This window comes from Aspergillus sclerotioniger (assembly GCF_003184525.1).
Source record: "Aspergillus sclerotioniger CBS 115572 chromosome Unknown BO94scaffold_48, whole genome shotgun sequence".
Lineage (NCBI taxonomy): Eukaryota > Fungi > Ascomycota > Eurotiomycetes > Eurotiales > Aspergillaceae > Aspergillus > Aspergillus sclerotioniger.
Window position 1 is genome coordinate 89,520 of NW_020291038.1, and position 27,701 is coordinate 117,220.

A 27,701-nucleotide genomic window follows, 5' to 3' on the forward strand; every position below is an offset into this window, starting at 1 on the left:
TCTTCGGCTTCGTCTTCATCTTCTGCTTCTCTTCACCTCTTTCGCCTTAGTCTTCAGCCACCCCGCGAGTTTGCTTCTGTCAATGCTCGACTGTCCCGCATAAATCACCGGCCCTGCTAAGCGCCGATCATCACAAGCTTGATAGCGCCACACAGATGCACTGACGTCTCCTCTGCAGAACGCGATGCAGACGGACTCTTATCCGAGGCTGCTGTGCAGACCTATTCTTGTGTCGGTCGATGGCTCCCTTACAAGCCAGGGAGGAAAGTGATCCATAAGTGGAGCCTCCGCCAGTCAATGTGGTCTTGATGTCGCCAGCCGGCAATGAAATGCAACAACGAAAGGGGGCGTCACTATTGGCAAACCCTTGTGAGACTAATGACTAACTGTGCATCCCTTGATTTGTCACCCGCTCAGAGCAATCGGTGCTACAAGCAATCAGTTTCCAGTTCATTTTAGTGTCATTGCCATGGAAAATAGTACTCCAGGATTTGCGCTGACTCGTCATTGCACCTGATGCAACACCCCAATGCTTGTGAGGTTATCCGCACAATATACATTATATCACCTCTCACCGCATGCTATCGGCCCCCAACATTGCTTACCGCATATTTAATCTCGCCTGCCTCGACCTTCCTCCTATGGCAATTCTTTCCCCAGCTGGAGCGGCCCCGTCCGCTTACCCGACAGCCGACTTATCATAAGGGAGATACGAGGAGGGGGATGGCTATCACGGCAATGATTGCGCAACTCTGCGATAAGATAACTCAATGCCCTGACGTACGCCCTGCGTCGGGCTTCCCCTCATATTATCCCCCGACCTCCCCTGGCATCTCTCTCCAGCAAATGCTTCGGAAATTGAAGATGACCAAGTTCCAATTGCTCCCTTTTGTCGCAGGGCTGCTCGTCCCCTCGGTGGCGGCCCTCAGCATCCCCTCCCCGCAGCAGATTCTTGATACCTTCACTATCGGGGAAACCAGCGACTTATGTCCTCTGGCACAAAAGGTTGAGGTCCCTGACGATGGGTTCTTCCCGGCTCTCAAATTTGTCGAGGACAGCTCTTTCAAGTCGCGTCAAGTCAATCGCCTCTCCAGGGCTGTCCAGGTCCCAACCACGGTCGACGATTACATGAGAGACCCTTACGACGAGAAGTTCGCCCCATTCGCCGACTTCCAGAAACTCCTGCAGACTCTCTTTCCCCTCACGTACGTGTCCAAACCCATCCACACATACTCCTCTTAACACGATCCAGTCACTCCTACGCTCGCGTAGACCACATCAACCGATTCGGCCTCGTCTTCACCCTCAATGGCACCGATGACTCTCTCAAGCCCCTGCTCTTCACCGCGCACCAGGACGTCGTTCCCATCAACGACCCCTCAGACTGGACCTACCCTCCCTTCGATGGCCACTTTGACGGCGAATGGCTCTGGGGCCGCGGCGCCAGCGACTGCAAGAATGTCCTGATCGGTCTTCTCTCCGTCGTTGAAGACCTCCTCTCCCAGAAGTGGCAGCCCACCCGCACCGTCCTTCTGGCCTTCGGTTTCGATGAAGAATCCCACGGTTTCCTTGGCGCCGGGTCTATCGCCCAACTCCTCGAGAAGAAGTACGGCCCCGACAGCTTCGAATTCGTCCTCGACGAAGGCGGCATGGGTCTTGAGACCGTCGACGACACCGACGATGGCGTCGTCTACGCTCTCCCCGGCGTCGGCGAAAAGGGCAGCCTCGACGTCGTCCTCACCCTCGCCGTCCCAGGCGGCCACAGTTCCGTCCCTCCCCCGCACACGGGAATCGGCATCATCTCCGAGATCATCTACGCGCTGGAGCGCGAGGACCTCTTCGTCCCCGTCCTCGACACCCACCATCCCACGCGCAAGATGCTCGAATGCCAAGTCCGCCACTCCCCATCGCAGGTTGAGCCCTGGCTCGCCTCGGCCCTCCAATCAACCGACTACGTCTCCCTCGCCGAGAAACTCGCCTCCTCCCGCGGCGAAAAATTCCGCTTCATCCTCCAAACCTCCCAAGCCACCGACATCATCACCGGCGGCGTCAAATCCAACGCCCTCCCAGAGAAGATCAGCGCCGTGGTCAACTACCGCGTCGCACTCCACCAAACCCCAGATCTCGTCAAGAACCGCGCCGTGAAAATCATCACCCCCATCGTCCAGAAATACAACCTCTCCCTAACCGCCTTCCCGGCCGATGACAAAGTCGACCCCTCCCTCAACAACCACCTCACCCTGACCACCCTCAACGGCGCCCTCAGCCCCGCCCCCGTCAGCCCAACAAACATCGAGACCGACCCCGTCTGGGCCCGCTTCTCCGGCGTCACCCGCTCCGTCTTCGAATCCGTCCCCAGCCTCAGCGGAAAGACTGTCGTCGTCAGCGGCGACATCATGACCGGAAACACTGATACCAGATTCTACTGGCCCCTAACTCGGAATATCTACCGGTGGAGTCCGTCGCGCGCCGGTCGGGCCGTGAATATCCATACTGTTGATGAGAGAATTGATATCGATATTCATTTGGAGGCTATGATGTTGTATTACAGTATGTATACCCTTTATCCTGATCGGGTTGTGGCTGTTATTCAATAGACCGGCTAACGTGTATTACTTAGACCTTATTCGCTCGTTCGATGGCTGGTCAGACTCTGACTCTGCTGCTGATGAGCTTGCTCATGATGTGCTGTGAGCATAGCTCGTTTCTTCTTGGCCTTGGACACGTGTAATGCAGCGTATAATTCTCTCCTTGGATTATTTGGCTCCTTACCTGCGCCAAAAGTTCATTTCTTGGATCTGAATCGGGACTCATCTGTTGGATTTCTATTCCGGATGTCATTTGCATACTGCCTAACGATCATATCTCGCATCAATCTGCCTATCTATGATGCAATTTCTATCTACTTTGCATCCATCTGTTTATGACTCACATCTATTCTTCTACCCATTCACGTGATCAAGATTGGAAAATGAGCAGTATTACTTGCAGCGGCTTATGCAAGGGATATTATGTACTTGACCACCCCACGATGCCCAAATGCACTGTAAGCCCACGGCAATGAAAACAAGCATGGCGTGATTATAGCCCTGCTAAAAATAAACAAGCTCGAATATGTATATGTAACGAGTGGCCCGCACGTCGAATGCTGAAAGAATATTGGATCCACTGAACCAAGCAGGGGCATATTACACACGCACAAATGGGTATATATATGAACGAGAGGATCAAGCGCCTTGGTTGAGCAGAAGCAAGGCAAAGGCGCCACCCATGACTGGTCGGGCAATGAAGGTGATTGACGGGTAGCTGGAATGGGTCAGCACGGTGATACAAGGGGCTTGCCGAGGCAGACTCACTCTCCGCTGGTCGTATCGTAAAGGTCAGTCATCGCACGGTTTGTTGGCGTTGCGCTTATCCACTCCGCAAGCTCCTGGATGAACATGTCCCGAGTGTCGGTTGATGCAATGGCGGCAGTGAACATCTCCCAATCACCTTAACAAGGGAGGTTAATAATGGAAGCTCATGTGTGGGGTTACACAATACTCACTCTTCGTGTAATTATGTCTAGTATCTAGAGGCACTCCGTAATTCATCTTTACGGTGGGGTAGAAGGTACTTTGCATGTCATACACTGACTGAGGGACCAGGTTCAGGTTCAATTCCCGATCGGCATACAGATTGTAAAGAAGACCTGTGTAGGTTTGTCAGTATTGGGCTGATATACATCGAGACGGGAAACAGACCGTGGGTGTCGTTGGAGCCATATGCCAGCGTCGTATGAGGAGGGTTGGCATCCTGCGCAACGCCCAGAACCTGCCATCTGTCGATGTAGTTATGAGCGATGGCAGTGTAGTTGGCTGCGCTGTCAGAGTGGTCGGTCGCGTTGCTAATGACGGCCATGGCTTCGATTCCGATGATGCCTTTCAAAGCCAGGTTGGTCTGGTTCCTATACCTAATGTCAGCATTGTATGCCACGCAGAGCCACATCATGGCACATACGCTAAACTGCCTGCAAAGTCATCTGTCGAGATCTGGTTGGCTGGGTAGATTGCGTCTTCCACGAGATACGCCGTCCACTGGTTAAGCAAGGTATAGTGCTGAGAAAGATAGTCGGTTTTGCCCGCTTTCTGCGCATATGCCAAGGCCATGATGACCATGTTTCCACATTCTTCCAGTGGCATCGCCTCGTCATTGCCGTCCGGGTGGCCGGTGGCGTTGGGGTAGTGGCTCCCCACATCGTGCATGGCATAATTATTGGGATAGTTCCCTGATTCTTGAATCTCAAAGAGTGGCTTCAGCAACAGATCTAGAAGCTCTGGGTTGGTGTACAAAAAGATGGGATGCGCCGGGAAAATGACGTCGACTGTGTTCACGTTTCCATCCGAGGAAATCTCCTTCATAAAAAGGTAGGTGTTGTCCGGTGTTCCACACAGCTGGGTTGCACCAAAGGCTTGACGAACAGTGAGTGAAGTGATTGACAGGTAATTCTGGCCAGCTGCAGCAGTAGAGTCCTTAGCTATCTGGCTATCCAAGTCTGAAGAAAGCGAGGAGGATGTCGCATAGTCATGGTGGAAGAAATCCAGCTAGGGTCGACGTCAGTATGGCTCTCTTGTGCCTATCAGTCCGGACACTTACAGCATCTGGCCCAGTACTGAAGTAGCTGGTCCACAGAGAAGGTAGAATGGTGGTACCACTGCTATTCCCTTCGTATTGAATCGCGTCTGTCTGGGCTAGCCCAATCGAATATAAAACTCCCGCCGATGATTCAACAGATCCAAGGTCATGAGCAAATGCAAAGACCGGCCAGTTAGTTGAGATGCCACGATAGTCGGTGTCCTGCGAGTCGCCTAGCGTTCCGTTTGCAGAAAAAGCTCCCCGGACATCCACGGCCGCTCCCGACTGATAGGTCATGCCTTTGCTCTTGTCTGTTGCCCAGTACCATTCTCCCCATTCTCCCTGATCACTGACCTCGGAGAAGGCAAGTTGGGTTTGGCGACTAACCTTGTGATAGGCGACATTATTATCGGTGACCCCATAGTCCCACGTTGCAGTGGTAGTCCGGTCTCCCGACACCCATTCTTTAGCGAGTCAGACAATTCATCACACGGCTGGAACGCCACGACGCCTGAATAACTATCATAGAGGAATAGCACTTACCTGCCGAGATGTCTGCATACAGCTGCACATCGTGCGCCTGGCCATCTAGAGATTCGATGTCCACATCCACATAGGAGAAGACGAGAGATTGTCGTTTGAGATCATTTGGCGTGATGGGAGAGAGAAACGTGATGTTCATTCCCACCTTGTCCCCAACGTTCATGGTAAAAATACTCTTCGTGGATGTATACTCATATGAAGTCTGATTCACATTCGTCGGTCCGGGAACTCCCATCCAGGTATAAGCACTACCATCGACACGAATCATACCAGCCCAGCCAGTAATCTGACCGCTGATCCGTAAATGTGATGTTTAGCATCCGTCAAAACGTCACATCAAGCAACATAGTTAAAGTACTCACCCCCAGAAGGTCGGCCATTCCCCGGCAAGATAGCCACCATTGCCACCATCACTTCCAGCAGGCAGCCAAGTGCTCAGATACGGTGATTTGACAGCCAGTGGTAGTGCAGGAGGCCGAGCAGGTGAGAATACGGATGTGGTCTCGGCCAGGGAGGCCAGGACCGTCACCAAGAAACCTATGAAGAACCGAGACATGATGATTTGGCCGCTGGATACTCAACCCGCAAGCATAGTCCTTTATAAACCGGGCTTCTTTTGTTTTTCCCCACAAGGATGACGATGCCAAAATACTTTAAAGTTTTGCAAGTCGGGAAATGTGGCTCCTGGAATGGGGGCAGGAATGTCAGCGACGTTTTAATTGTTGATGTAGTTGATCGATCCCACAATCCAGGGGAAAGGGGGGTATTTGAAAAGAAAGGCACAATCTGATCGTCAGGAGTATGGTCAACAAAATATTTCCAAGAGCTCCAAGGCACTACGGAAATGCGTGATGGGAGCCCCCCAGCATCGTCTGACCTGTCAGTCTCCGAGTGGAGGGCGCTCATGCGGCCCACATCCATATGTCCGAGAAAAGCAATGAGATGATTCATGGAAGGAAGGGGCCGGTATGAAGGCGTGGCTGAGTGTGACCAAGTCTTACCAAGCAATCTTTAATTAAAGTATGTAGCCTTGCGCTGCCGCAACGCTGAGATTGCAGGATAGCCTCGGGCCAGAAGCAAATAGCCAACCGAGGCGAGCACGACGTGATCAAGAAAAGACGCCACTAAGTCCGCCGGAATACTTGTGGTGAAATGCGGTTGAGCATTGGACTGGGCTTCCAACGAGCGAGAGCGGGCTAGAAGCTGTCAGGCCAGACCCCATGGTCTTCATCCACGGCTGGGGAATGCAGGTGACTACCTACTCGAAGCGGGCATGAATGAGTGACAATATCATGAGTCCGCGCGAACAATACCGATAGATTAAACAAGCAACAGGTGACAGGCTCTTCACCCAAGCTATCGTGGGGAAAAAGGAGACAATCAGCCAGCCAGCCAGCCAGCCAGCCAGAAACCAGCTCGAGCCGAAAAGGAGGTCGTCTAAAAACGGCAGGAAGCAACATGGCGTTGGAGGGCAATCGATCCTCCCGTCTGATTATTTGCCTGCAGATCGAAGGACTTTGATCCAAAGGGACCTCGGTGGCCGCAACGAACGTGCTTACCCCCCGAATCGCCAAGTCACCCCGATACCGTTGTCTTTCATTGAGCCATCTCTATCGACCGCGATTGCACGAAGGTCCAGGTAAGGGAACAGTCGGCCAGCACCGGTCTGCTTGGCCTGCGGAGGGAGGCAACTAAACCCGTCAGTGTGACCGACATTTGTGATGCCATCATGTGAGAAAGTACATCTCGGGGTCCCCCTCATTCCCCTGCGTCCAGGAACCGTCAAGTCCACCAGTCAGAAGAAGGGGAGGATGCAGGCATGGCTGCAGTGTGACCGGGGGCTGACTAGGATCCAGGATAGGTCGGACTGTCGGAGATGGATTGATGGGAGGAATCGGATGGCGGCAGTGGTGGTGGCAATGGCTTGCTGACGCTCCTCGCCGTCCCCAACCCTTTCGTTAATTAATGCAGGTACCAAGCAAAACAACCCCCTCTCCTTTTCTTTTTCCCGCCCCAGTCGGGCGCAGAAAAATATTGCACGCGATTTCACGGGCGCGCAAAACCGGTCATCTCAGCGACCGCAGGGATTACCCGAGGTTATGGAAGGACAGGAGAGGGATTGTCCGAATTCTTCTGGAACCCTGTGTGATCTTGGGGAGGTTGCTTGCATAAGGTGGAGACGAGCCTCGGATCGGTTGCAAAGATGATGGCCTCGACGTTCTGTGTGCAACAGCCCGGAGTGTATGAATCGAGCCACGATAGTTGGGAAGGCTCAGCAGGGGAGGTTCAAGCAGAGATACTCCGGAGATAGTGGGATGCACTCTGCGATAGTCCGACTCACCGAAGATAGCAACTACGCCAGAGTCCAACTAAGTATCTAGATACTAGCATGTAGTAGTATAGGGGGGAAAAGCACAATACGACCATTGTACTACGCTGTGTCTCAGTCAGGCACAAATCATAAGAAGTCGACTCATCCTCCATCCCGAAGATAGCTGAGACACCCGCAACCTTAGATTGGAAGATTAGAAAGTCTTCCGCACTTCCGATTGCGCAATTCTGTGAGCCCATTGCGTTCTTAAAACTATTAGCTAAATCCCGGGGGGATTTAGACCCCATGTTTATTTTGACGTTTCGGGGGGTGGATGTTATTGTCATTGTACCATGGTTCTCCTGTCCATGGATTCATGCCGTCGGTTCGGTTTATAGATTGATGGGCCTACTTTTGCAGACCGCCATCTGCCTTGCTTCTATGACGATTAGCTCACCGCAAGGTGAAATCCCCCGGTCGCTTCTAGTCATACGGCACAATCAAGACCAGTTGATGCATCTCTCCATGAAGAGCAAAGCTATATACAAGAATTATGCGACCCCAACTAAAGTGTATTACACAAAGCCCTCTTTTCTCATCGTTCACCAACCGCCATTAGATCGTTATTCGGACCCGTTGCCTCGCAATGGACTCTCCTCCATAGGGAAACTCTCCTCCGAAGGAACATGCCGATAAGTCGGTGTTCGCCGGCGACGACGAAGGACCCAAAAGACGCCCAAGAGAACCCCGAGGATAGATGACCCGACCAGAATGAGAATGAGGAGGCTTCCGAGCCTGCGGACAACCTCGTACGCCTGGGAGAGAGCTGCAATGGCATCCTTGGTATCAGCATCAGACACCGTGGAATGGCCCAGGGATTCCTCGCTGGCGTGAGCTTCCTTGTGAATCGTCGATGGGTTCACCGGGGCGGGAGCTTGGGACGATCCTACAAACCCAGCAGCCTTCCAATTGTCGGGAATCTTAGTGCGATGCACGACAGAAGTTCCCATCACATTACCCTCGTGGTCGATGGCCGCGACCGACACCCAGTCTAGGAACCCGTGGGCCATGTACATGGTTTCGAAATCGGTTTTGTCCACGTAACCGATGAGTACGGGGGCTCCGCCATCATACGCCTGGGCGTAAAAGTTCCATCCGGCCACATCCGTGGCGCCGTTCCAGCTCACGTAGAAGACCGTCATCAGGTCGTCCTCGTCTGTGCCATATACAGACGCCACCAAGTCGGGGGGTGCGCGAGGCCGACCACTGAATTCGTACTTGTATGCGCGGTAGGTCGAGAAGCGATCTGATGCAAACCGAGCAGTCATCAAGACATCTCCTTCCGGAGAGAACTCGCTCTGGTAGCCTCGTTCACTCCAGCCAACGAAAACATTGCCGCTCGGGAGATTCTGGACATTGCCTCGCAGTCGAGATAGCTGACCATCTGGACGGTTATAGCGTGCGATCAATCGGGCTGTCATCGGACTGGCCACCGTATCCAGCTCCACAAATAGGGCCGATGAAACACTCTCATCCGTCGTGATTTCATCCGAGGCGTTGTTCAGGAATGAAATGATATGATACGTCCCGTTTGACGTGACAAATTTAACATCGTGCTGCTTAGAGAAGACAAAGTCCTGGACGAAGTTACTTTCTGGTCCACCCAACCGCCACATGACCCGGCCATCAACTCCGGAGATCATATAGATCGTATCAGTGAACCGCATCGAGATGATATAATCGCCAGCAGCATTCTTATCGACCGCGTTCATGTGCACGGAGTCCCATCCCCAGTCGCCCATTGGTTCGTCCCACGTGTGAAACCGGTCGGTCTCATGCAGACCCAGGTGGTCGGCAGAGTCCCATTCAAACAACGGTGCTCCCGTGGTCAGATCCAGCTCTGCAAATCCACCGGTCAGAAAAAGCTTCTGTTCCCCCGGATGGCCCACGTCAGTCATGTCAAGCATTTTCGACTGGTAGACGCAAGCCAGGGCCGATCTTCCGCCGTCAAGGATCTTGAATTCGTGGACATTGAATTCCCAGGTGTTGGGCAACTTGAAGACCTGCGACTCGACCTCATAATGCTGGCTCAAAATCACGCCGCTTCCCTGAATGTCTCCGTCAAAGGACCGCTGCGCGATTAGGGATAAGTGTGGCTTGTCATCGATATTGTGGACTGCTTTGAAATCGAAGACGTTTCGGTTGTCGAACATGGGTGATCCGGCCCAGATGAGAACCTGGTCGACGCGAACGACTCAGTTTGGTCTGGGAATAGACCGAGGGGGGGGGGGAGTGAGACTTACGCCATCTTGATCATAGATATAGGGTCCGACCTGATACTGCAGATACTTGCGTGTCGGCGTCTCCGGGTCGATCAGACCATACGGTGCGACAAACCAGTAACCGGGACTCGCACGATCTCGGTCATTGTGAGTGATTTCGAATTTCAGAGCCCTGACCTCAGGAAGCTGAAGCGATCGTGAGCACGCGACATTCAGGTTACTGTCACGAGCAGCCACTCACCGTAACAAAGGTCATGAGATCCTCATCTTGGCGCTGAGCAAATGCAAGTTGCAGAAAGAGCAACGCAAACAGACAAAGATTCATGATTCATGGATAGTCCGCAGCCCAGGGGAAGCCGAAGGAGAGGATAGGAAGCCCAGGGAAGGCGGAAAGAGGAGAAGGAGGGAAAGAACTACTGTGTAAGGGAAAGGGAAAGTGAGATAAGCCATTGCGGAAATTATCGAGTCTGATTTGCAGACGTACGCCTTATACGGAGACGCCCAGCCCGCCCAGAGTCCGCGTCAGGGATTGGGAGGAGATACTAACTTGGCTGGGAACTGGAACCGAAGATCGGCCAAGGCCCCAGAGGATGGAACCAGAACGACGCTAAAGGCCCTGGCCTATCCCGATTTCCCAAGCAGCCCTTTGCGTTTCAGATCCCACGCAATCTTGCGCCTGGCGATCCAATAGGGAAGAACTGGCTTGGGAGCCAATGTCGTCTGCAATCCCGCGTCCACCACTAGACAGGCCTGGTGGCTGGCGCTTGATCACGGCGACAGGACAAGAATAGTAGTGCAAATGGTCGGGATGGGCGGGTGGCTTGCTCCGATTACGTATGCCGCTAAAGTCAATATCCCATGGCAATTGGGGACATTGGCAGGGGTCCTCAGGGTTCTCATGGAACTTGGAAGTTCCAACTTCTCCCTGAACAATCGGGACTGTCAGGCTCGGCTCGGTCGCGCTGGACCCGCTCTTGCTTTCCCCTTGCCAAGAGATCCCAGATCTTGGATTCTCGATAGTCGATACATCCATCATACACGACCGAATCCCCTGTGCGACTCATGGAAGGAAAACACCAAACTTAAGTTCTGACTCAGCCCCTGATGCAAGACGCTGTTCTAGACTCTGGGTTGGATTGGGAACTAACCTAGGTAGGCCACGCCCGCACTAAGAAAAGCTAGAGATATCTCCACGGTGGATTCGGCACGCGTCTGCGACTTGCAAGGCTAAAAATCCAGTCATCTTGCATTTCATTCATTAAACCATGCCAGCTAGTCTCAACCTCTTCAGACCAATATCTTCTTCTTCTTCTTCGTCATCATCATCATTGTTATCATCATCATCATCATGGTCGTCGTTATCATCATAACCATCATTACATACGCTCATGGCAAAGTAGGATACAGCCCATCCCTCTCTCCCATGTGGATCGTCAAACTCAAGGCGTGGAGAGCATCCTCAGCTGCGGCTGGCCAGGACTTTTGAGCCCCGGGCCAGCTCGATGCAAAATTCCCCCCACTCACTTCCTCCACTGCTGGTCAGCACCTCTTCCGCAATCGCGTCTTCCAGTCGCTGGCCGTAGCGCCGCCGGAAGTCGCTCTTCACACGCTCTAGGTGCCGTGGTTCCCAGTGCAGCCGGACCAGACGCGAGATCAGGAGCTCCGACCGCTCCTTGCCCGTTCGAGACTCGCGAAGGGCTTGGTGCAGCAGGAGAGCATCACGCATGGGCCGGTTGATGGCCCCATTGAGAATGTGTGCGAGAGTCTCGCCCTGGAGGCCCGGTTAGTTGACCGACATTGTTGAGGGACAAGGACTATGGACACATACCACAAGGTTTTGAGATTTGCCCATCATGGCCGTAACAAAATTGTGGCCGTACATTTTCTTGTAGGCACGCAGCACCTCCCGCAGGTGTGAATCGCTCCGCCGGACAATGATACAAATCATCGCCGTTTCGCCTCCGTGGGGCGTGATTAGAGCTCGATGGAGCTCTTCAACATCGTGGTCCACCAGATTCATATCGATAATATCGCGCTCGCTCTGGCGACGCTCTTCCAAGGCAATGAGCACCGCCAAGCGGAACTTGTCGGCCTTCAACTCTGCCTTCATACACTTCTCCAGGCTGTTCTGGTATCGTGAGTCCCGGAAGCACTCTTTGATCTCGCGGATCTCGCTGTTAGTGCGACCGAAGAGAGACTCGATCAGAAGTTCACGCCTGGAGGTGCTCGACTGGTAATAACAGTTTGCCCAGAAGGCTTCCGACTCCCAGCGGCCAAGAGCCGTTGCATAACACACTTTCCCAAATGCCCCATTTCCCAGCTTCAGCCGGATATGCTTAGCTATGTTGACGCCCTTCCCGTGGAGCTTCACGTGCTTCTTGTACTCCTTGCGTAGCTCCAAGACCTCCTCACCGGTTAAATGCGGCAGCACGCGGATTAGGGCCTTGTTGTCGGTATGCAGTGTATGTGACAGGGCTTCCTGAAGCGCCATTGCGTCCTGCCCCGCATCATAGAAACTCACCCGCTTCCGGCTGCTGCTGGGGGAAATCACAACGAGAGACTCCGACCCGGTGGAACCACGCTGCTCGTACCGCACGCGGCTGCTCTCTCTCTTTACATGGTCGGTAGTCAATCCCTTGCGGTCTTTCCCGTCCCTGAATTTCTTTCGCCTGTGTTCCCTTAGTCCCCCGTCTGACTCATCTCCCAGAGGCTCTATATCGGATATATCCTCGTCCAATTTGGGAACCACGACTATAGGCGATGGCATTGGGGAGATAGTCTGGTACGTCCCTTTGTATGGTTCTAGCATGGGGCTGGCAGGCCGATGGGTAGGGTCAGGGCGAGCGACCGAGAGGTTGTTGGCGGAAGAAACGGAGTGACTATGCGGGCGACTGGTGGCTCGGTTCCCTGGCATAATCTCGACGTACTGGGGTCCGCTGTCCGGACGGGTTGATGAAGTCTTGGAGAATTGGGGATTAGCAGAATGCTTAATTCCAACGTATTGTGGTTCTTTCGCTTGGCTAGCACCAGTTTTGGTCGAGTACTGAGGCGCTGCCGAATACGAAAGCGGTTTGGCTGGAGTTTCTCCTGCACTCTTGGAAGTAAACTTGAGGTTGGGGTCAATGTGTGCATATTGGTACGGAGGCGGGGCAGCGTAGGGGGCTTTAACGGCCGCGTCACTCGAAGCAGTGCGTTGATGGGTTGAAGTCACTGGAGTATATACATTGCTACCAGGCATCGAAAGTGGGCGACTATTCCAGGACGCATACGGATTCTGCAGCCCTTCCGGAGTCACGTAACGCGTGGACGAAAATGCGGCTGCTGCGGTCGTCGCAGGCACATCTGGATGGCTGGTGGTAGGAAGTGGAAATGCTCCAGGCATGGTTTGGCTTTGCCCCTGCGATGTCGGCGGCACAAAGCCCGGCTTCTCACACTCCGGGATAGGTTCCCAGTTGGATGGAACGGTGGATGACGCAGGATGACCGCTGTACTGGGACGAGCCTGGTTGTACGTGGGTATACTGGAAGGGCTCGGGTCTCGCGTAGCCGGGGTGGTTATCTGTGATTTCCTCCTTTGAAGGACCATTGGGGCGCGATGACTTATTGCTGTAGGAGGCGTCGCCGTTCAGAGCCCCGGACATCATGGCACCATCGCGACCCGCAGATTGGGGGCGAGAAGTGCCTGTGATCCCATAAAAGCTTCGCACTGGCTCTCCAGGTAGGTCACCGTATGCAAGCCCATCTTCGTCCGAATCGGAGTAGGAGTGGTCTGAATAGCTGTCGTAATGAACAGACCGGCGGTGAGGTGGAGGGGGGTACTGCTTGTTGTCGCGCCTGGCACCTTTGCTGTCGCCAGAATCGGATTGGTAATAGTAATCGCGGCCCTGTTGAACTCGCAAGTAGGGGGCCCGTCCATCGGACTGGAACTCGGGCCCGGTAGGACCATACCGTGAACCGGGTGGATTAGGACCGCCTGGACTCGCGCCTCTGCTTCTGGATCTCGAGTGTCGCTTCCCATCCACGAACTCGGAGGCGAGGTACCTATGGGTGTCTTGGCCGGTCGGAAGGCGAGGGTCGCGAGATTTGGAACGCTCGCGGATATGGCCGCTTGGAGACTTGGAACGGCCTCGCGACCGTGGGTCGCCAACGTGGAGCGACATGGATCAAGGCTGGGGAATGGACCAGCACGAGTGCGATAGGTTCGACAAGTGCGCCAAGTGCGACAAATGCGACAGCAGACGACCCACAAAGAGAGGGCTGGATAGAAAGAGTCGCGATTAGAGTCAAGGCTAAACTTGAGCACGGGGATGTAAAAGCAAGAGACAGCCAAGAGGGAAAGATTAGGGCGAAGGAAGAAAAGAGAGGGAGGAAGAGAAGAAGACGAGAGACACTGTTTGGCGGGCGTGCGGCCAAGGCTGGAGGGATTGATTGATCATCGGCGGAATCGCCGCGAGTTCAGCTGAGCAGCGCTGCCAGGCGCGGGGCTGCAGGAGAACCCCATCGCCGTGTCCAGTCATTCAGTCATTCAGTCGTTCTGCTCCGAGGCGCCATTTCTGGCTTTTCCCTCCAGGAGGCTAGAAGCAAAGTCACTCACGACGGCCGGCGCCTCTTGGAGCCGCACCCTTCTCGTCTGCAGCCTTGCGAGCACAACACTGGCCCACCCAGCGCGGCAATGTGCGACGAATATCCACCGGTCTCACGAATGACAGCCCAGCAAAGCTTGGGGTCCAGAGTCCACATTCCTCCCGGCTGGGCCGTGAGTCAACCCGCCCCTCTTTGCGTTGGTCTAGTGCTCGACTGCTCGTATATCCTCCGCCGGCACCTGGACGAATCCCTCGCGCAACGGGCGGTCATTGGCCGTCTCCCGCTTGGCTTGGCCGATCCGGCGTCTTCAGCCTTCACGGGGGGCGAAGGATCAAGGGTGCAGCAACCTGGACATGGCGTTGGGTAAGCTGTTGGTCGCCCTCCACTGGCCCTCTTACTCTACGGGTGATGCAGGTGACTAACAATCAAACTTCACGGCTACGGGAGTGGCCTTCCCAGATCCAAATGGCTAGTAGAGATGATTCACCTGTTCGTCCTTCATAGGTGGAGACATGATCGACGGGACAATTCAGACAGATAAAGCAGAGCGACACAGAGGCAAGCGGCAGTTCCGTCGACAACCAAGTGTCTCCAGTTGGATCCTCGCCACAGCATGCATATGCCGGGATCGTTGGCCAGGGGACCAGGAAAACATGGGTGCTTGCGCACAAGAAGCTCCACGGCTGGGTAGTGGCTCTTTATTCTGACAAGCTGCTGAAGAAAAGGCTGGAGAATACATGGGGACGGAAGAGAAGATAAAAGAGGACAGCAGCCAGAAAGGAGGACGCGGGGAAGGGGGAGCACAAAAGAAAAAAAATAATAACTAGACCAAAGCAGCCGTATGCTACGTTGGGCACACAAGTTTGGGCTTGTGTTGATTAGCAAGACACTGAAACACCGAGATTGATATCACAGGTACGGTAGGAATGGAAGCAAAGTCTCACGAGAGTCCATAGAGAGCCACACAACTCGGTACAACAGCAGAAATACATAGGAAATCGGGCGCGTCTCTCAACTATGCTCTCGGACAAATGGGAAAGGCAAAATACGACGTCCAAGTCACGCGGCTTCGTAAAATATAAAACACGAAATGCTGAGGCGCTTCGCTCCTGAGTTCCGGAGCCCATTCAGAGTAGACAAGGGGTATCGGTTCTTTCCCAATTCACGATTTTCGGTCATGGTTCCCAACACTTCTCCGCGAGAGGGCTTGGGTAGATGGTCGATAAGACAAGTCGGCATTAACGTCGTTAGTCCGGAACTACACGTAAACCCGCGGGTCCGGGAAGATACACGGTCGCGACCGCACGCAGCAAGGGACGAAAGGAGGCGGAAATCAGTCAAGGCAGAGGGAATAGAAGATGGTTGAGATCCTGAAATGATAGTAGGCTGCAGGTCATTACCGGAACCGACGCACATCGGGACCCGTTCTACCCGCAAAAAGCTTCTTCTGGGGAGCAACGCTGCCGGCAGCAGCAACATTACGGTTCAAGCGGCTAGTTCTCCACCTCTCGTACCAGACCACACGGCTCGCTTCCCGAAGGTCAGCCCGCCACTCAGTAAAGACGGCCTCCTTCAGTTTGAGAAAATCGCAGTGCTCGGGGTCATATGGGTCAGCAAAACCCCATGGGAACTTGCGTCCAACAGGCTCATCGCCGGCCTTTAGAGAATGGGGGTCGGGAGACAGGGTTGTGAAAGGTATGTGTTGAACCACGACTTGGGATCCAGAAGACTTGCGCGTGCTCTGACTGCGCTGGGAGGGTGATCGCGGGACGCCGGCCTCCTGCTGGTCCGCATCTTGGCCTTGCGTCTCTTCGTTCTCCTCATCGTCGCTCTCGGAAGACGTGTACTCATCCTGGTCATCTAAGGCAAGGATCTCCAGAGGATCGATGTTGGCCTTCTTCAAGCTGTCCCAGACCGCCTTCCTTAGGTATGCCATGTGGGCTGCAGTGATTGTATCGGCCTTGCTGATGACTGGGACAACGGTGGTCTTTCCTACTATGGTTCGCAAAACTTGAACATCAAGGCGCTCGTCGAGAACTCCAATGACGGGGGTGTCGGTTGCCCTTGGAGTTCCCTGTGCAGCCCGCTCGGCAGCCGCTATGTTCTGATCCAAGCGCACTGGGTCCAGAATCAAGAAAGTGCAATGGATGTGAGTGTCTCGAGCTCCGGGTGAACGGACAACCTTCATTTCCTCACTCAGGGTTTCCTCAAATTTACTTTCCAGGAAACCATTCACACCGCGTAATTGGATATCAACAATATTCTTCTCCAGCCCTTGAGAGTCCCACAAAGTCAGACCCACACGCTCGCCATCGATCTCTGTTTCCAGATAGTGGGAAATGTAGCCTTCGTTGGCGGGGGATTGACGAGCTTGTTGTGCGACTTCCTCTGGTAGGCGAGAGGGGTGCTTGTGCGGTGGCAATTCCAGAGAACTTTTGAGAAAATTGAGGAATGAGGTCTTGCCTGAGTTACTGGCACCAATGACAAGAACACTAGAAAGTGGGTTAGCACTTCGCGTCTCGCGGTAGTTGACTATAGATAATGCGACTCACTTGTATGGAGTTGGGTCCTTGCGTCGACGCAGCCGACGGGGGTTGTTGACGGTACTGACTGCGCTGCTCGCGTAGCTATAACGTCCGCGGTGTGTCATGCTCTCAGCTCGTGAATAGAGGTCGTTGGGCTCTGGGGTAACAGGCGTGCTTATCGCACTGCGGGGCACGGCTTGTTGATGGGATGGGGCGGGCTGGCTCGAAAGAGCAGCAACGGTGTCCTGGCGCTCATCGCCCCCAAAGGTCTCCAGGACGGGAGCCGGAGAGAGGTCTGGAAGACGGGGGGGTTGCTGAAACATCATCGATTCGCGTTGATAGCGAGTGTCCTCCTCTGTCGGTTGAGGCTTTGGCATCTTCTTGCCGTTTTTGCTGCCAGACGACCTTCTTTCACCTAATATTTCGATGGACTTAGAGCGACGAAGGAAACCCAGCGACGATGTTCTGCGTTGGTCTTTGGTGGTCTCCGTGACGACAGGAGGGACTTCTGCGGAAGGCTGAGTCCGACCCGGGGTCCGGGGAGCTGGTGATGCGGTTGCCATTGGATTTTATTCTGGGCGGCCCTTCCCTAATACCCTTATCACTCGACGGGCTGTAACACAAATGGGGGGGAATTGCCAAAGAAAAGTGGGGACTTTGGGAATGAATCGTGTCTCAGATATAGACAGCCACTCTCGTGCCAAAGGATCAGTCACTCTAGCGCACTCGGTTCCTTTCGAGCTTGATCTTGAAAAGGAAGGCTCTGGACGGGTCAATCGATCGAATCTCCTAACCAAAGCCGACCCAAAGTCAGTCCCAACTCAGATCACTCTCGGAACTGGCTCCAGCCAGGTGTTGCCGGGGATTGTGCAGACTTTCGGGGTGGGCGAAAGATTATGTTCTTCGGGTATAAGGTAGGTATGATCAACGTACCAAACTTACACGCTTATCCTGAAAACAGTCGCGTGTTCCTCCTCCTTTTCGTCCACTGTGGCACAACCGCCTCGTCGATTGAATTCTAAGTCAACAACTAGAACAAATAACTCGGCCACCGTGAAAGCCTCAATACCCGAGGTGTGATTGAAAGCGCACCGAGTCCAGCGATCACAGATCCGACATGCACAAGCCCAGCAAGCGATTGTCGATCAAGCCCACGTCACCTCTATGAAGCAGCGGGGGTTGGTATTAAGAACAAACGTTGTGTCTGTCCGGCGGCTCAGGCTCCTACCAGGGAGAGTCGAAGAGATGCCTGCTCACGGCGTCCGACTATTGCGGCGCATACAATTGAGATAAGATCAATAATATCAGAAGAAAAGAAGGATGAGAAAGGTGGGAACAGAAGGACACGGCACAAAAGGATGACGGCGTTGGCGGGCAGATGATGATCGACCAGTGAGAACGGAGAACTGGCAATGTTTTCCTCCCTCCGAACCGACTTCATACGCAAACAAAAGCTCAATTGGCTCTGCCTGTCTCGCTCGACGAGGTCTCAAACCTTGAGGAGCTCGCCGACAACCTTTGCGTTCGAGATCTCCTCTCTTTTTTTTTTTGTGGGATAGTTTGTTTACCCTTTTTCTCTTTGTCTCTACACCTCGTCGTCTACTAGGCGGAAGAGAAGCTCGGGGAGCTTTTTGAGCTGGATGAATGAAATTCAGGGGCAAAACGGCAGCCGGCAGGGGAGCTCGACCTCTCCCATCTTCCCCCACTCAGCAAGCCCTCTAAATATATTAGGTTAGTAGTTAGGTTGCTTCTAACTCCAGACTCGGTCTAGGGCTGGACGGTTAGCTGGAAAGTTTGGTTCTCACACTGGAGGGGCAGGTCGTTTAGCGATTCCAGTCACGCCTCTTCCATGCAGTACGACTCCTTGTGCGTCGGTATAACCCGGGGGGGTATATAGGGGGCCGCAGTCAGCTTATGTGGAATGGAGCTTTGCATCACGATTCTGCTTTGTTTCGGTTGGAATGCCGATAGCAATTCCAAAGCAGATTGGAAAGGCCGATCAATCACTCTCCTACGGAGCACCTCCAGATGGGGTCCGACTGTCTGAATAATTATGAATGATCATTCCCAACGTTCATATCTCAACGCTCGTGCAGAACGGATCCAGTCAGGTTTGGGGTATCCGGTGGCCTAGAAGTTTTAGACCGGTATCTATCTAGTACTAGTATCTGTTCGGTAGATAGATACGGGCTGGATACGCCCTCATGCTGGGTCAGGCGGTGATCAAAACTCCATCCACACGTGGGTATTCCGTGCTGTCGACTGTCATTCATCCCTTGAGTCCACCAGATTGTGGTTGCATAAGGCGTGCATCCATTCCTGCTGTCGTCACTCTTCGATCATCGCTTCCCCAGCATACTTATCGGACTTGGCCGGCTACTCCAGCATGCGACAGATAAGCCACGATAGATGATACCATTGAGGCAGGGGAAAGCAGATACAGTATGGGGTATTAACACTTCAGCACTCACTCAGTTCTCTCCAATTGCTCTAGAACACACAACTGCCCCTTTTCTTTTTTTTTGCCCTTTGTTGGTGCGGGGAGCCCCAAAATCTTACGTGGTCGGGTATCAATACGGTAAGCAAGCCCATCAATAATGACAGCAGCTTGTCCCGCAAATTACACCTTTCCCGTCCTCGTCCGCTTGCTTGTCCCGACCAGCCCCTGAGTTATCGGACCATTATCAGGAACAGCCAACCAACTCTCTACCAGGTAAGCATAGCGTACCTTGTGAGGCCTATGGAAAACATTTGGGACATTCGACCATAAGCTTCCATAATGCAGGCTACTTGGCTTCGGTCCCAAGTTTGCTCGCCTTGGTCGTACTGTCTGGGCTGAAAATAGCAGTGGTCGCAATCAAAACATCAGATGATCATATCCAAGGGATGGAGAGCAGAAGTACCTATCAGTATCTAGTATCTACAGAGTGGTATAATCCGTTTGCTCCGTACTGTGCCCCAATCTCCACAATCCACAAACCCACTCCCCTTCTGATCGTCAGATTCTGGGTCCGTCTTACTCAACGGTTTGGTTGTGCTAGTAGTTATCTATTTACCCTTGAGTCAAGCAATGATGTGGTCATGCAGAAATTGTCACTCGTCCAGTATCTCGCTTTCATTCCAGATACGGAAAGGCAGGACAACGCATGGACTGTTTGGACACACATTCGACCGTACAAGTTCTTTGAATTTTGGCCCGTTGGGGCCCGCAGTGTATTTCGCTTGCCCAAACAGCTCCGGACCTCCCGGCAATGCGTCGTCTCCCCACTGTCCGTTAAATTGTAGCCAGTTGACTGGATACCGCAAGTCGTAGGGCTGGAACGTCTGACTGGATGCGTCGAAACTATATGCGTATGCACTTGCGACAGGATCCCATAGCACTCCTCTATCGGTGTAGTCCATTACTGGTCCGACGGGAAGGTTGAAGTGGGGGATGGTGTGGTCGTGGGAGCTATATAAAGGATAAATTGTCTCAGTGCTGTCTCATTCTAAGGGATGGCTATGATTAGGTCTCACCCAGGTACTGCGTATACGGCGTGCGTGCCATTTGCAGAGTATGCGATCGGTCGTTTGCCTTTCTTTTCCGTTGCGTCGTAAGTGAAGGCTTCGCCTCCTGCATGTTGGCTATACCAGAGTGCTTGCGGTTTTCCGTTTTTGAAACGGATCATATTATGCTCCCTATTGCGTGTTAGTTCGGACATAGAAGCCCAGATATTCTATGTATTGCGCACCAGTCCCCAATGTGATTACCAAATTGCATGCCCACTACCGTGTTTCCTTGGTTATACCTTTGGCTCGTTAAGTATGATTCTTGACTTATCTTCAGTGTATCGAGTCACTCACGCATAGAAATAAAAGTAAAATGCATCCAGCGTCCCGTCTCCGTGGTCACGCGTGATGATTGTCGACGAGACGGCGCCTTCTGTTTTGCTATTCGCATTTGGCGTCACACCATGAAGCCATGCTGGCTGCGGATCAGCGTCAATGCCCTCTTTGGAAGTCAGGTAAGCACTGGTGTTTCCCAGCTTGTTGAGGCCAGCAAGGTTATTGAGTGTTAGCGGCGATGGTGCCGCTTTGATTATTGCCCAGTTCACCATGGGGTTCGTATGTACAAGCTGTTGCCCGATATCAGATGGCATGTACGTCTCCTGGCTATGCAGCCAGACAAGTGGTGCTATCTGAGTATTAAGACACTGCAGCTAAAGGTCGTCGGACTACTCACCATGTTCCATTACATAGCATGGTAAGGCGTTTGCGCTCATATCAACTGGGACCGCCGTCTCATTGTCCTTGGTCATTGACAGGCGTAACTGAAGCACAGTGGAAAAGAACTGCAACATTAGGGTCCACATGTTTGCCAGTCGACTATCACTGACACCTGTATCGGAAACAGGTATAGTGGCGTCCGATGGGATCCGCTTGCAGTCCCAGGTAGCAGGATGTTCCCTATCAGTATTCAGACGGCGTATCAGCGTAGTTATATCGCAGAGAGGTGTATCAGATGTATGGAATATGGGGTCCGCCACACTGAGTGATACAGCCTGCAGGCCAATGCCTAGCGGGCCTTCTGACACCTCTCATAGCTAAGGTCATTCTCGCGGCCTTCTGTTCAACCTTCATTTGGAAGGCTGGCCCACAAACTGTGGCAGCTGATGGGGCTGGAGGGCAAACCATTGCTTTTTCTTCAACCCCGTGTCAAGAATAGGCTGCAGAAAACGAGGTGGCCCATCCATGATCTTCATTGCAGGGATGCTCCCAAGGCCCGGAGCATTCTGCATCGAGATTGGTCTCGAATGGGTGGTTGCGACATAAGCATGATCTCAAGTGGTGCAGCTGATGGGTTCTTTGGGGGATCATGGATGGCTGGGATCGTCAGGTCACACTCTGTTAGGTGGGAGATGGCCAGATCCCGTGATGCTGGCCGTAGCCAGTCACACACCTGATCCCCATCCCATGCCAGTTTCCTTGCTTCTCAAACCTTTCTCACCGAAACAATCTTCCGGTAACCTTATGCATGGTCTCGCATGGTTTATGCAAATGAGTAATAGCCTTTTCAGTGCATATCTCTCGCGTCTCCAAAGCTAACAGTATGCTAATGTGTCATTGGATATCATAAACAGTCGAGCCTTTCCGGCATTTCCTCCGAGCCGTCGAAGCTATTTCAAAGCCATACTACCCACGTGCAAACTCATCATCATGAAGTTGGAGTACAAATCAATAGAGCGGCTCAACTACAACTTCTCCGCTGCCGCCGCCGCCGCTTTCTCGGCTTCAAGCTCCCTCTGCTTTTGTCTTTCTTTCATGAGTTTAAACACCCTTAGGTCTAGAGGTATCCTGTCGCCCAACCAGACAGCACGTTGTGTGTGGTTTCGCTCTTCCTCGGTTTCCACCGTATTCGGATGGATTAACGCACTCAAGGGTCCCCGGTTGATCACAAGCCAAGGCACAAAAGCGCCAAACTGTTCGGGTGTGAAGATATTGACCTCAAACATGGCCACTGGATGAGGCCCTACTGGTCGGTCAAAGAAATTATAGATTCGTAACTCAGGAACTGCTCATGTCAGCGGCGTTGCGCATAGGAAGCTACCCGAGGCTCAATCCCGTCAAATGCTCGAATACTTCGATGAAGAGGGGTATCCGCTCACATTCGCGCCTGATTCTCTCCCACAAAGCTCTCGCAAAGAAAACCTGATCCGGATTGCTCTTCAATTGGGCATGTCAGCCGGAGAAAACCTGCATAGCTAAACCAGGGTCAACCGACCTGGAAGTGATAGATATGGATATCGAAGCCCCCGCGGCGGTCCTTAGCAAGGGGATTCGGGAATTCATCGTATGCTTTGCTTCGAATTCCATGTTGGGGGTTTCTCAAGGACTTTCCATCTTCGGTTTTCTCTCTGCACACATACCGGTTAGCCCTATTCCATTGCGCTCAACCATGTCTCCCTGCACATCGTCTCACTTACACAGGAAGCGGATCCAAACCCTCATACCCCTCCAGTGGTGAGGGGTACTCAAATGCAAATTGGTCCGTCATAACGTCTGCTCCACGCGTGGATAGATGCAGCAAGCCGATTGTTCAAATTGTCAAATCCTTCCTGCAGACTCAACCTAGTTCAAACCCAGCCGTAATATATGTATCCTTAACACGGTCGTGATCTGAGCGTTTGCAGTGAGTGAAAAAAAAAAAAAACCGACTCATCCGAGTCCCTATCCGACAAGATATAAACATGATCCGCTATCGGATAACAGACAACCGCATTATATTACTACGTTCAGAACCATCCGGATGTCTCATATCTTACCAATCATGTCTTGGATCCTGTCACAAGTATTACCACACTGTCAGGATTTCGTCCACTCATTTCCCCCCGCGATGAGACCATCATTGTATGCTTATGCAATAGTATTGCGAGATTCCGCACTTGTGACTAAAGTGCGGAACGGAATGAGGGGTCTGTCTTGGCGTGGAATTGAGACAGAGCACTTGGGTACGGAGTAGATGCGAGGAGATGCAGGGCAGTGAATAATACTATGCTTTAATTATCAATATTCACGGTTAATGATGTTCTGACTAGTTTTAATAAGTCGGAAGTGATCCCTAATAAGCTGCATAAAACCATGATATGGTTGCCGGAACCTTCGAAATCATATCGGCAAAGATATATAGTACTACTACTATCATTCCCTGATAAGAATCTGGACACTTACTTGACCCTACTAGTGATATCGGAGATCATAGTACTAATTATTAGAGGATTATCTGCGCTATGTCTGCCATCAACACGGGCAGATACAAGCATGCAGCTTGTATCAATGGATATATCATTGTAATAGTGGCCTAGAAAACGCCGAGAAGCTAAAAGCCTAGTATTTGGGTAGGCATGCATATATTCCCAAAAAGAACCGATGCTACCAAGAAGCCTTGACATCAATATGCCCATCCTCATCAACAAACTTGCCCCGATCCCACTCTCGACCCTCGCCTTTCTTCGACCACTTCACGTCCTCTAACCGGCCCTCCGGATCTTCTCCTGGCGTGGAGGTAGTGTTAGTCTTCCACCGGTCCACGAATTCGTTACTGAAACCAGCTTCCCGCAGCCTCTCTTCGCCTCTCTGCTTCCACCGAGCCCGATCACGGAGCGCTTCGAGGGCCAATTCCCAGTCATCGTCGCCATTCATTAAACCTGGGACGGGCCGGCGGGTAGACCTGCTACCTGCCTGCCCGTCATCATTCTCCAAATGAACATCCGTAGTGGGGTCGTAGTCGGGCGCAAAATGCGCATCAATGTTGCTTGTATTGGGCTTGTAGGCACCCCGACCTCGAGAACGGATCGGTGCAGGATAGTCACGATTGTCCACTTTCGCCGGTAGGGGTCCGACAAGGTCTTCCAGAGGGTCCGACTCATTATCCGAAGCCGAGTTCCCCAAGAGTGGTGTACGAGGTGGTGGATGTTTCTTGCGTATCGTTGTACCACGTCTTTTAGAAGACTCATGTTCACGAGGGCTCCTGTGGCTCCTGCGCTCGCTGTCTTTGTTCCTCTGCCTGTCAGAAGCTTCCGGGGACCGGGATCGGGATCGCGACAACGACTCGTAGCGACTGCGATAACGTCGGCGACGACTGTGAGAATCGGCTTCCCGATCGGCTTCTGGGGATCGGCTTCTGGATCGGGAATATGATCGATCGCGACGGCTCTTCCTAGAGTGTCTATGGCGGTCATCATCGGTACCCTTAGCCTCGCGTCTCCGTCGACTCCTATGCGATTGGTCCCTCTCCGTAGATCCTGAACGACTCCTATGTCTCCTTCGATGAGAGCTGGATTTTCCCTCGCGATCTCGTCTCCTTTCATGTCGTGATTCTCGGTCATCTGACGTACGCTGACTGCGACGTTGTTCGCGTTTCGCATCCTGCGATGAAGCGGACGATCCTTGGGCTTTTAACTGTCGCATTCGCTCCCTGGCCTCCCGTTCTTCTTTGCGCTTCAATGCTGCATTATGATTGTCTGTTTCTCGGATGATATTTCGGAGGAATCGAGTGTTCGGTTTAGGAGCGGCACCTGTAGGCCTATAGCAATAATGCGTCAGCTCAATCGCCACAAGGTCTTCAGCAGAGGAAAGTCGGTACCTTCTGGGCATATACGCTTCCAATCCATGCGCCGAGTATTTCAATGAGCTATCCCGTGCTTCACGCGCAAGGACCTGTGCAACGTAGGCGTCGTCGCTGGGGTCGTCGATAGCTTTTGCGGTGTTGGGAGGCATGGTGCCGGGTAGTGACACTGAGGGGAATGCTGGGATTTGAGCAACAGGGGGGAGAGAATTATATCAAGATAGGGTCAAGGGGTCAGGCAAGAGCCAAGTGTTCGAATTGTAATACCCAATCGATATATCATTTAAGAAAATGGCTTTTCGTCCTGGAGAGTGGAAGGCATGATACAACCGGCGATATTCACTGTCGCTCCTCACCGGTAACTTGACCGCCTGGCCGATAAAGTGGTGGGTCCCACATGTCTGTTTACCTCCACATGTTTCTGCCGACGCGCGATAATAAATGGTTTTTGCAGCCACCCCTCCCCCCCCTCATTCGATAGGAGACAAGGCATAGTCACCCCCACCAAGATTACCTGATCGAACACATTGCAGGATTGACAAGGTACATTACTCACTCACACACAATGACCGAGTTAAGCCCTGCGGAAACACGAAAACAGCTCCAGCAATTAGGGGACGACAGCGGCGACCTGAAAACGCAATTGAACATTCTGCGCATTAGCGAGCCGATCTTTTCTCCTGATGCTGAAAGTCGACGCTCGTCTCCGTCGAAGCGCAGGTCAGACGTCTCCACTTACGAAAACCCGACACCCGCTTCACTAGAGGCAGATTTGACACATTATAAAGTACGAGACCGATTCTCCTATCTGTGGACGCGCAATAGGAATGTCTCCTGGTGCTGACACTATACCCAAAGGAATTGTTTTCGAAATTGCGCTTTTCGTATGTTGAGCAAGTCACGAAGGAGAAATTCTTGCGCGCAATAGTGGGCGATCCGCCCTTGGTGGTCGGTCACAATGAAAATGTTGAGATGGAGGCGCAGTTGGCGGAAGTGAAAGCCGAACTTCGTGCGCGCAAGGAAGAAGTCCGATCCACGGTGGAGGAAATGGAGAAGACGGGCAAGGATTTGGCGAATAGTGAGTGCTTCCTTCCTTCGTAGGTTCATATCCTTGGACCCTCAAAGTCACCGCGATGGTAAGGTTACTGACAATTTATACCACTGAGCAGGGTACAAGAACGTGCAACTACAAATGACCCAGCTATCCACTCTACCCGAATCTATCGAAAACCTTGAATCCACTATTGCCGAGCTTCGTACGAAACAAGGCTCCGATGCGAACGGTTCAACGTTGCAAAACCTTCCTCTGCCTGCGACGCTGAGTCTGCTGTCAGAACGGGAGGCGGAGCTTGCGGCTCTAGATCGACAACTTGCTGCCGTGCAAAACACTCTGCCCCGCAAGACACGAGAGGCCGAGGCGGTGGAGCGCGAGCTAAGTGTTCTAGAACGACGGAAGACAGAAGCGATCGCGCAGGCCCAGGAAGTTAAGAGAAAGAAGGAGGAAGGCGAGAGCGATGGACTGGTGGAGATGGGACGATGGTACCGTAGTGCGGAAGAAACACTTAAGAAACTAGTGGATATCGAAAGGTGAGGCCCGCGAAACACTAGCATGATTGATGATGGGATGTGGGGAGACGGCGTTCTAGGCCCATAATATAGTTGGATTACATGGTGTTCAGAGGTACATTTTACAGCAACGGAACTAGGGTTGTGAGAATCGAGCCGTAGGCTACAGGTTCATTCATGGAATTGCATGATCGTACAACATTATACGCTATGCTGCAGCCACAGAGCCCCGCGGTTTTATTTCGGCTAACGAAACCTGTCCGTACTCCAATTTTTAATCCTTTACTCCTCATCCTCCTCAGCCTCCTCGTCACCACCGGCAGCAGCGGCAGCCTTCTTGCGCTGGACACGACCAGGGCGGCCACCACCGTAGGGGGAGGTAAGGGCGAAGTCGATGTGCTTCTGGGAGTCAAGGCGGACCATGTAGGAGGGGACGTTGACAATCTGCTTTCCGACGCGGATGTGGCGCTGCTTGATCAGGACACGGGCGTGGTGGATAGACTTGGCAAGACCGAGCTTGTAGACGCAAGTCTGAAGACGACGCTCCAAGAAGTCCTCAACGCGGAGGGCAAGGACGTAATCGAGCTTCATGCGGGACTCATCGAGGACACCGATGCGGACCAGGCGGCGAATCAAAGCGTTACCTTCGAAAAGACGCTTGGGGTCCTTCTCGTCGAGGGTGAGAAGCTCACTGTCAGAGCAGTCAGCGATTGTTCCGTAACCTCCACCAGGCTATTTCTGAGGCTGATTAATCATCCGAATGGGCGCATACCGAGCAGCACGACGAATCTTGGACAGGGTGAGCTGGACACGCCACACCTCACGCTTGTTGCGCAGGCCGTACTCGCCGACAACCTTCAGTTCCGAGTCACTAGCGATAGACGTTAGGCATGGGAACACGCGACATAAACAGAAGCACGCTTCTGATCAGTGGCCGGAGAGTACTAACAGACGGGCCGACTCGAAAGCTATATCGATATATTAGCATCACAACCCATGCCGAGAAAGTCGCGATTTCGCCAAACTGATAAGAGAGAGGACTTACGACGACGGGGGACCTTGTAGGTCTTGGAGTAAACGCGACTGTCGGCAAAATTGACATTAGATGGGTGCGACACAGATGAGCTTCATCGCCAGTTGTATACTCACGGAGCGGGGGCCATGACTGCTGAT

General features: G+C 52.8%; 10 protein-coding genes across 10 annotated transcripts; 2 read left to right on the forward strand and 8 right to left on the reverse strand.

Annotated features, from left to right (window-relative positions):
• The first annotated feature begins 482 nt into the window (after positions 1–482).
• On the forward strand, positions 483–3,079 carry cps1 (Gly-Xaa carboxypeptidase). The gene is made up of 3 exons (XM_025612920.1): positions 483–1,205; positions 1,253–2,550; positions 2,621–3,079. Exons 1-3 carry the CDS (start codon positions 865–867, stop codon positions 2,692–2,694), a joined length of 1,713 nt encoding a protein of 570 aa, XP_025461894.1. The 5' UTR covers positions 483–864; the 3' UTR covers positions 2,695–3,079.
• Positions 3,038–6,033, reverse strand: gta1 (glutaminase GtaA). Its single transcript, XM_025606809.1, has 8 exons — positions 5,520–6,033; positions 5,158–5,450; positions 4,636–5,078; positions 4,000–4,583; positions 3,744–3,946; positions 3,548–3,691; positions 3,357–3,492; positions 3,038–3,306 (listed from the first exon to the last, which is right to left on the reverse strand). Exons 1-8 carry the CDS (start codon positions 5,711–5,713, stop codon positions 3,228–3,230), a joined length of 2,076 nt encoding a protein of 691 aa, XP_025461895.1. The 5' UTR covers positions 5,714–6,033; the 3' UTR covers positions 3,038–3,227.
• Positions 6,034–7,771: 1,738 nt separating this feature from the next.
• BO94DRAFT_540470 (uncharacterized protein) lies at positions 7,772–10,193 on the reverse strand. Its single transcript, XM_025612921.1, has 3 exons — positions 9,992–10,193; positions 9,772–9,936; positions 7,772–9,705 (listed from the first exon to the last, which is right to left on the reverse strand). Exons 1-3 carry the CDS (start codon positions 10,073–10,075, stop codon positions 8,092–8,094), a joined length of 1,863 nt encoding a protein of 620 aa, XP_025461896.1. The 5' UTR covers positions 10,076–10,193; the 3' UTR covers positions 7,772–8,091.
• An 838-nt stretch (positions 10,194–11,031) lies between these two features.
• Positions 11,032–14,347, reverse strand: anxc4 (annexin ANXC4). Its single transcript, XM_025606808.1, has 2 exons — positions 11,579–14,347; positions 11,032–11,521 (listed from the first exon to the last, which is right to left on the reverse strand). The coding sequence occupies exons 1-2, from the start codon at positions 13,907–13,909 to the stop codon at positions 11,210–11,212; spliced, it is 2,643 nt and encodes an 880-aa protein (XP_025461897.1). The 5' UTR covers positions 13,910–14,347; the 3' UTR covers positions 11,032–11,209.
• Positions 14,348–15,729: 1,382 nt separating this feature from the next.
• On the reverse strand, positions 15,730–17,421 carry aspE (septin; the record flags this gene model as incomplete). Its single annotated transcript, XM_025608720.1, has 2 exons — positions 15,730–16,825; positions 16,886–17,421. 2 exons carry the CDS (start codon positions 17,419–17,421, stop codon positions 15,730–15,732), a joined length of 1,632 nt encoding a protein of 543 aa, XP_025461898.1.
• Positions 17,422–19,951: 2,530 nt separating this feature from the next.
• BO94DRAFT_479024 (vacuolar protein sorting-associated protein 62) lies at positions 19,952–21,210 on the reverse strand (the record flags this gene model as incomplete). Its single annotated transcript, XM_025608729.1, has 5 exons — positions 19,952–20,309; positions 20,375–20,536; positions 20,590–20,646; positions 20,702–21,032; positions 21,081–21,210. The coding sequence occupies 5 exons, from the start codon at positions 21,208–21,210 to the stop codon at positions 19,952–19,954; spliced, it is 1,038 nt and encodes a 345-aa protein (XP_025461899.1).
• A 737-nt stretch (positions 21,211–21,947) lies between these two features.
• On the reverse strand, positions 21,948–23,187 carry BO94DRAFT_540474 (uncharacterized protein). Its single transcript, XM_025612922.1, has 4 exons — positions 22,827–23,187; positions 22,620–22,767; positions 22,504–22,561; positions 21,948–22,409 (listed from the first exon to the last, which is right to left on the reverse strand). Exons 1-4 carry the CDS (start codon positions 22,844–22,846, stop codon positions 22,090–22,092), a joined length of 546 nt encoding a protein of 181 aa, XP_025461900.1. The 5' UTR covers positions 22,847–23,187; the 3' UTR covers positions 21,948–22,089.
• Positions 23,188–23,642: 455 nt separating this feature from the next.
• On the reverse strand, positions 23,643–25,274 carry BO94DRAFT_528295 (uncharacterized protein). The gene is made up of 2 exons (XM_025610417.1): positions 24,981–25,274; positions 23,643–24,920 (listed from the first exon to the last, which is right to left on the reverse strand). Exons 1-2 carry the CDS (start codon positions 25,112–25,114, stop codon positions 23,768–23,770), a joined length of 1,287 nt encoding a protein of 428 aa, XP_025461901.1. The 5' UTR covers positions 25,115–25,274; the 3' UTR covers positions 23,643–23,767.
• Positions 25,275–25,379: 105 nt separating this feature from the next.
• BO94DRAFT_309252 (uncharacterized protein) lies at positions 25,380–26,682 on the forward strand. The gene is made up of 3 exons (XM_025606810.1): positions 25,380–25,749; positions 25,821–26,040; positions 26,132–26,682. The coding sequence occupies exons 1-3, from the start codon at positions 25,528–25,530 to the stop codon at positions 26,551–26,553; spliced, it is 864 nt and encodes a 287-aa protein (XP_025461902.1). The 5' UTR covers positions 25,380–25,527; the 3' UTR covers positions 26,554–26,682.
• Positions 26,629–27,691, reverse strand: BO94DRAFT_579548 (40S ribosomal protein uS4; the record flags this gene model as incomplete). Its single annotated transcript, XM_025615277.1, has 5 exons — positions 26,629–27,219; positions 27,301–27,399; positions 27,478–27,496; positions 27,574–27,611; positions 27,678–27,691. 5 exons carry the CDS (start codon positions 27,689–27,691, stop codon positions 26,811–26,813), a joined length of 579 nt encoding a protein of 192 aa, XP_025461903.1. The 3' UTR covers positions 26,629–26,810.
• Positions 27,692–27,701: the final 10 nt, after the last annotated feature.